Source organism: Podarcis liolepis (genome assembly GCF_965112155.1).
Source record: "Podarcis liolepis genome assembly, chromosome: 13".
In the NCBI taxonomy this organism is placed as follows: domain Eukaryota; kingdom Metazoa; phylum Chordata; class Lepidosauria; order Squamata; family Lacertidae; genus Podarcis; species Podarcis liolepis.
The window spans coordinates 5,275,057-5,283,389 of NC_139573.1; the positions used below are offsets into that span (position 1 = coordinate 5,275,057).

The 8,333-nt window shown below is 46.3% G+C and overlaps 1 protein-coding gene across 1 annotated transcript in view; it reads left to right on the forward strand.

Moving 5' to 3' along the window:
* Positions 1-8,333, forward strand: part of LOC310692097 (hydroperoxide isomerase ALOXE3-like) — a 35,550-nt gene that overhangs the window by 24,654 nt on the left and 2,563 nt on the right. The window contains exons 11-14 of the mRNA XM_083472627.1: positions 631-752; positions 2,084-2,184; positions 3,729-3,899; positions 4,683-8,104. Coding sequence (XP_083328753.1) covers positions 631-752; positions 2,084-2,184; positions 3,729-3,899; positions 4,683-4,874 — 586 coding nt within the window. The 3' untranslated portion in view covers positions 4,875-8,104. The remainder of the gene's footprint in view (positions 1-630; positions 753-2,083; positions 2,185-3,728; positions 3,900-4,682; positions 8,105-8,333) is intronic.

The following is an 8,333-nucleotide window of genomic DNA, read 5'->3' on the forward strand; positions in this document are numbered from 1 at the left end:
GGTTGGGGGGCTCCGACTCAGGTGGTGGAACATCTTTCTGCCCGGACACTGAGGTCCAGCGCTGAGGGCCTTCTGGTAGTTCCCTCCCTGCGAGAAGCGAGGTTTCAGGGAACCAGGCAGAGGGCCTTCTCGGTGGTGGCGCCCGCCCTATGGAACGTCCTCCAATCAGATGTCAAGGAAATAAACAACTCTCTGACTTTTAGAAGACATCTGAAGGCAGCCCTGTTCAGGGAAGTTTTTAATGTTTGATGTTTTGTCGTGTTTTTAATATATTCTTTTGGAAGCTGCCCAAAGTGGATGGGTTATAAATAAATCAACAACTAATTCCTAGGAGCTCTCCATTGACAAAATAAAGGGAATTTTGCATCTGTAGTTGTAGCTCAGAATGGCTACAACCCCTTGATCCAGTTCTCTCCTCTATTTCTATTTTACAGCCCTATTATATTATTATTATTATTATTATTATTATTATTATTATTATTATTATTATTATTAATGTGCTGGATGTGGAGGAGACTTAGCATCCCACAATCTCCTTTTTCTGTGGAAGACCAGGTGGTCCATGAGGAGGTCCACATTCTGCAAGCTGAACATTCTCTTATTTCCCCTTTATTTGACTCTTTCCCGTAGATTTGTCTCTGGCGTTGTCGACTTGTATTACAAAGACGACCGGTCTGTGCAGGATGATTTTGAGCTGCAGTCCTGGATACACGACGTCTTCACAAAAGGCTTCCTGCAACAAGAGTCCTCTGGTATTGCCCAGCCCTCATAAAATTGAGGGATATCCAATAGCAATGAACAGAGGGAGGGGGTTAAGAGTCCACCAGTGGTTATAAAAGTAACCACGCATGCCATGCTCCTCAGTGTACCAAATTCAAATTCAAATATCTTTAATACGGTCAATGACCAACAAGCAATTTATAAAATAAAATGTGGCAATATAAGTACTATTGTACTACAGATAACAGTGGAGATATGGCCAAATCACAAAATTGGTACTTATGTTTATGACCAGGTTTCGACTTTTAAGGTTTTGAGGATTCAATTCAGATGTCACTACTGTTTATTATTGTTCCTTCGATGTTTGCAGTTTGAACTCTGTTGCTGTCATCATTGCTCGTCTTATTCTTGTTGCAATGTAACAGTACTTCGCCACAGGCCTGTTGATTTCGGGGTCTTTGTCAGCTAAGAGGTGTCTGATATAGGTGTCGTCTGTACTACGAGGTATTTTCCTCATAATCGGCTCGATCAGCTCTTTTCTTGAGTCTCGATATAATGGGCAATATAAGATGACATGCCCGATGGTTTCTATTTCGTTGCTGTTACAGGGACATAATCTTTGTTCGATCGGTATTTTGTTGTATCTTCCCTCTAGGAGAAGATACTCAGTGTACCTTAATGCTGTTCAATGAACTCTAAGTCACATGGGACTGAGGTATATGGTCAATAGGTCAAACAGGTGAATAGTCTCCATAAAATGGAAAGTGAAAATATCTGCCAACTGACTCTTGGAAGTTTCTAAGGTCCTGAAAGGGCCAGTACCACATACCCTGCAAGTGTCCCAGGAAACCCACAACACTCTGTTATTTCTCACGAGAAAATGGTGACCATTTTGGGTACCATGATTTCGCATGTTTCTGTACTGCGACCCCCCCCCCAAAGCGTTTTTGAGGGCCGCAATCTTGTGGAGCACCCCAAAACATGCATTTTGGGGTGCCATGCCTGGGGAAAGCGCTGGTTTTTTTTGGGGGGGGTGGTAGCATGAAATCATGCAAGATTACAAAGTTCAAAATGGCCGCCATTGCCTTGTGAGAAAAAACGGGTTGATGGTGTCCTGGAAAACTGTGTCCTGGAATTTATCCTTGAAATGTCGGACAGTATGGAACCATTAATAGATGCTCAATATTTTAAAGCTGATCTTCAGCATCATGAGGACTACATAGTTTTCGAAAGAAATCTAACGAGATTTGCCTATGGCAACACAATGCGTGTGCCTGCCCATATACTGCCCCCCTCCTTATTGAAAGGACTCGCTCCTGATTAATAACTGTTGTGGATTTAGCTTTCCTCTTCCTCTTCGCAGGCATCCCTTCCGCATTCAAAACTGTGAAAGAGGTCAAGAAGTTCTTCACGATGGCGATTTATACCAGTTCGGCCCAGCACTCTGCCGTCAACAGTGGGCAGGTAGGAGAGGGGTGCTCTCTCATATTCACCTCCAGGCAGGTAGACATCGTGAGGTGGACTAAGTAGGCCTGGCTACAAACCTATGTTGGGTTTTAGAATAGTTTTAAGTGTCATGGCTTGCCCCAAAGAATCCTGGGGCATAGCTGTCAACGTTTCCCCTTTTTTAAGGGAAATTCTCTTATTCCGAACAGGATTCTTTATAAGAAAAGGGAAAAGTAGACAGCTATGTCCTGGGGAAAGATCCCAAGTTGCCCCACTCTGAAGACAACTCTAATGGTTCTCTGGGGAGCTGAAATGACTGTTGAACCAGTTTACTTTTATGGTGTCAATGGGCCAAAAGAGAAAAGCTTAGCTGTTTCGGCCAGAAGCCATCAATAGCCCATAAATTTGTCTGATCCTCGTTCAAAGCTGTCCAGATTGGCGGCTTTCGTTGCCTCCTGCAGGAGCGAATTCCACAGTTTAACGATGTGACGTGCGGCGAGGTCTTTTCTTTCTCCTGAAACTTCCAGCAAGATTTCTGATGGAGCAGAGCTTTCACACAGGTGAAACTCGGAAAATTAGAATATCGTGGAAAAGTTCATTTATTTCAGTAATTCAACTTAAAAGGAGAAACTAATATATGAGATAGACTCATGACATGCAAAGAGAGATATGTCAAGCCTTTATTTGGTATAATTGTGATGATCATGGCATACAGCTAATGAAAACCCCAAATTAACAATCTCAGAAAAATAGAATATTACATGAAATCAGCAAAACAAGGACTGTAAATAGAGCAGTATTGGACCTCTGAGAAGTAGAAGCATGCATATGTATTCAGTACTTGGTTTGGGCCCCTTTTGCATCATTTACTGCCTCAATGCGGTGTGGCATGGATGCTCTCAGCCTGTGGCACTGCTGAGGTGTTATGGAAGACCAGGAAGCTTCAATAGCAGCCTTCAGCTCTTCTGCATTGCTCGGTCTCATGTCTCTCATCTTTCTCTTGGCAATGCCCCATAGATTCTCTATGGGGTTCAGGTCAGGCGAGTTTGCTGGCCAATCAAACACAGTAATCCCATGGGCACTGAACTAGGTTTTTGTACTTTTGGCAGTGTTGGCAGGTGACAAAGTCCTGCTGGAAAATGAAGTCAGCATCCTCATAAAGCTCATCTGCGGAAGGAAGCATGAAGTGCTCCAAAATCTCCTGGTAGACGGCTGCGTTGACCCTGGACTTAATGGAGCACAGTGGACCAACACCAGCTGATGACATGGCCCCCCAAATCTCTTTTCTGATGAGAGCAGCTTTTGCATCTCATTTGGAAACCAAGGACCCAGAGTCTGGAGGAAGAACGGGGAGACACACAATGCCAGATGCTTGAAGCCCAATGTGAAGTTTCCACACTCTGTGCTGATTTGGGGAGCGATGTCATCAGCTGGTGTTGGTCCGCTAATTTCCGAAGTTTCACCTGTATTTATCTTTATTTCACAAATTTGTACGCCTCTTGATTGCGTAGCCCACCTCTTTGCATTCTTAATCCTTGGGGGGCGGTTGCTTTTATTCGCAGTTTGATATGGGGGCGTGGATGCCCAACTTCCCCCCGTCCATGAGGAAGCCGCCGCCTCAGACCAAGGGGGCGGCAAACTTGAAGGACTACCTAGACACCATCCCAGCCATCAACACCACCTGTACCATCCTGAGCACGCTGTGGTTGCTTAGTTCCAAATCTCCAGATATGGTGAGTGGGTGGCCGTCTGCCATGGATGCTTGGGCTGAGATTCCTGCATTTCCGGGGGTTGGGATAGATGTGTTGGCTATTTGCAGATTAGTTGTGCTGCAGAAATATTGCTGGGGAGACCACACATTACAAGGAACACAAAAGAACTTTAGCTAGGTTTTAATAACAAAAACAAAAACTCCTTTTACATTAATTATAATATATCAATAAGCATGATCCATCCACCAACCCAAACCCCAGGGCAATGGGATTGCTAGGTGCTGCTCTTTATATACTATACCCAATTGCTGACACAGCTTAATTAACACAACTTAACAGCACCTGCTATACTGATTCATAGCTGTAAAACTAGGTCACGTTATTTGCTCTGGCCCTTAAATAAAAATACACATCTTGTGGAACAATAATGAACCTTCACATTTAACGAGACCATTCAACAAGATGACCCCCAGGTGACTTCCAACCCTACAGTTCTGTGGTTAAAAGATGAAGAGTGCCTTTTATAATAACAGTGAAAATATTACGAAGACTGTGCACGCAGTCTGCAAGCTACAGCCTGGCAGGAACCGGTTGCAAGGGCAGGGGTGGTTTCTGCTCTCTTCTTCTCCCCTCTCCCAATTAACCTCCATCTCCAGGGCCTGCCCTGTGACATCACCAGGGGCCTTCAAATCTCAGGGTCTGGGATGACCCTGACCTGGCAACCCCACCCTGGAACTCCATTGTATACTGCCTCTTGGGGCCTGCTATTCTTGCTTAGCCAGATACTTTCCCTCTTTTTGACAGGTACGCTTGGGGAAATACCCTGAGGAGCATTTCACGGAGGAGGCCCCAAAGGGTCTCATTGAGGCCTTTCAGCAGGACCTGCGCAGGATCTCCCAGGAAATTGAGGAAAGGAACGAGTCTGTCTCCAAACTGATCCCTTCTGGCTATGAGTACCTGTACCCGCCTGAGATCGAGAACAGCGTCGCTATATAAGCTCTGCGGGTGGTGAATCCATTTCACGCCGCTCTTCCGATATTTGTTACCGTATTACATTTGCATATATTTGGGTGCACATTCTGATAAGTGTGATTTGCATAGATGCAGTGAATATCAGCCTCAGCGCAGTGAGTCGCTTTGCGGTGGGTATTGCAGGTTACACTTCACAAACCAGTCGCCTGTTAGATCTTTTGGACTACAACTCCCATCAGCCCCAGTATCCTATGCCATACAGTTGGCACCGTCTTCTAGCAGGGCCCTCACCTCGCACAGAGTCACGCTTTTTTCTCTAATGAGGCTCCTCACACACTCTGCTTCATTTCACTGAACTGCTGGTTCTCTCGCTGCTCCATTTGTTCAAGCGGCTCAGGGATTATTCCTATTCCGCCTTCCATTTCAGCTCAGTCACGCCTCGCTCACAGGCCCTCCTCCAGGAAACACAGATCCCACTTCTGACACCAGTGTTGCACGCCACCCCAATCTGTGAGGCTTTAGGGGTTCCAGACACTCGCCAGGGCTTGTGTTCCCTTTTGGGAATGAGGCACAGCAAAGACTGTGGTGTCTTTATGATATATGGTTTATTTGGACATACTATATAAACACAACCTGAGCTGATCCCAAGAGACTCTAGTTTGTTCACAACCTTGTTTGCCACAACCTTGGATTCAAGCAGACACTCAACATTGCTAGGGACGCGGGTGGCGCTGTAGGTAAAACCTCAGCGCCTAGGACTTGCCGATCGCATGGTAGGAGGTTTGAATCCCTGCGACGGGGTGCGCTCCCGTTGCTCGGTCCCAGCGCCTGCCAAACTAGCAGTTCGAAAGCACCCCCGGGTGCAAGTAGATAAATAGGGACCGCTTACTAGCGGGAAGGTAAGCGGCGTTCCGTGTGCTGTGCTGGCTCGCCAGAGCAGCTTTGTCACGCTGGCCACGTGACCCGGAAGTGTCTGCGGACAGCGCTGGCTCCCGGCCTCTAGAGTGAGATGAGCGCACAACCCTAGAGTCTGTCAAGACTGGCCCGTACGGGCAGGGGTACCTTTACCTTTTTTATATATACACAACCTGAGCTGATCCCAAGAGACTCTAGTTTGTTGACAACCTTGTTTGCCACAACCTTGGATTCAAGCAGACACTCAACATTGCTCCGACTCTCCTGCTTGCCGCTTTGTTCCTTGGTCACAATAATCCTACTCCTTACTGCAAGCACAGGGTGGCGTCCAGATGTTTTGGAACATAACTCACATTGGCCCCAGCCAACAGAGAGAAATAGAGTCATATAATTGTAGAGTTGGAAGAGACCCCCAACAGTCATTTAGTCTAACCCCCTGCTATGCAGGAATCTCAACTTAAGCATCCGTGACATGATCATGTTGCCAGGGCTGATGGGAATTGTAGTCCGAAACATCTGGGGGCCACCACCCCATTGAGCAAAGCCTAAGCTAAAGCCATAACATTTGAAACATGGGTAACCCAAGACATCCCGATTGCTAGGAAAATGGGGACATTTGTATACATCTCCTCAAAAATGTAATTCAAAGTGAATCCCAAATAGTCACAGTACTTCCACAACTCAACAAAACCAAATATTTGGGGCACAAGATATATTAATGGATGGTCATCTGTCATGGGTGCTTTTGTTGAGAATCCCGCATTGCAGAGTGTTGGGCTGGATGACCCTCAGGCCCCTTCCAATTCTATGATTCTGTAATGGTTAGGCAAGCTCGAAAGGGACATGTTTATTAATCACTCCCTAGAAATACAGACAATGATAGAAATATAGAAATAATGACAAACCTAGACAGCATCTTAAAAAGCAGAGACATCACCTTGCCAACAAAGGTCCGTATAGTTAAAACTATGGTTTTCCCAGTAGTGATGTATGGAAGTGAGAGCTGGACCATAAAGAAGGCTGATCACCGAAGAATGGATGCTTTTGAATTCTGGTGCTGGAGGAGACTCTTGAGAGTCTCATGGACTGCAAGAAGATCAAACCTCTCCATTCTGAAGGAAATCAGCCCTGAGTGCTCACTGGAAGGACAGATCCTGAAGCTGAGGCTCCAAGACTTTGGCCTCCTCATGAGAAGAGAAGACCCTGAAAAGACCCTGATGTTGGGGAAGATGGAGGGCACAAGGAGAAGGGGACGACAGAGGACGAGATGGTGGGACAGTGTTCTCAAAGCTACCAGCATGAGTTTGACCAAACTGCGGGAGGCAGTGGAAGACAGGAGGGCCTGGTGTGCTTTGGTCCAGGGGGTCACAAAGAGTTGGACATGACTAAACGACTAAACAACCACAACAAGAAATACAGAGGGAAAGCGGCCAAAGATAAGAGCAACTGGTGCACAAGTTGGAAAACTGGTTGTTTTTGCAACTAGCGAAACTTAGTAAGGAAGGAAGAGCACATGATCGGTCAGATGAAAGACTCATCCAGGTCCAGCATCGTGTTCTCACCTCAGCCAAGCAGATTGTTGGGCTGCGTCCGGGGAGGCGGGGGCATGTGGCAGGCCCCCAGCTGGCTCCAGCCACCAGCCGGCAGCCGGGCGAACTCCTGTTCTCGGACCAGCATCAATCAGCAACTCGAGCCTCAAAGCCTTCAGAAGCTGAGCACGCTCTTACCAGCAGAGTGAATAACTTCTCACAACGGAAGTGGCAGACAGAGACATGTGTAAGCGTTATTTACAAGCGTTTATTCAGCATCAGGAACAAAGGAAAAACATGTCTGCTTCCCTTCGTGTCCAAGCAAGCAGCAGCATAGCAAAAGCAATCTACAACGGAAGTTCCCAGCAAGCTGTGCTGGAATGTAAACAGGCATGTGACACACAACAGTCATGCCTGTTCCTTTTAAGGTGGAACGCAACAATATCCTAACATAGACAATCCGCAAGTCCACAAGCAGTACCTGAGATCAGCAGCAGCGGTCTCCCCACAGATGAGCCCCAGCGACTGGTTTTCAGAGACACGTCGCCTCCGACAGTGGAGGGAGAAGCTAGCCATTGAGGCTTCGCGGACGTTTACAGCCTTATCCTGTATGCTCCTTTTCCAAAGCTGCCCAAGTTGACAGCCATCGCTGCCTCCCGTGGGAATGACTTTCACAGTTCGACTAGTTTAAGATGCAACTTTGTCTACCTGTCCCAAATCTAGCCTTGGAGGCCTGAGATTTCCCAGGGGTCCGGGAGAAAGGAGGCCAAGTCGCATTGCGAACGAACCATCGCCATGCGATGTTCTGCAGTTTCTCCAATATTTTTTTTTTTAATAAAATTTTTATTAGTTTTTCACAATTTTTATAAACACAAACATTACACAATACAAACAAACAAACACACAAACAAACAAACATGTATAATTTCAAATCCTTTTTTCTTAAACCTTACTTCACCGACTTCCCCATACCTCCCCTTTCTGCATCCCAATTTCCAAATTTGTTTCAGCAAATCCTGCCCCTTGGTTTTATCAGATT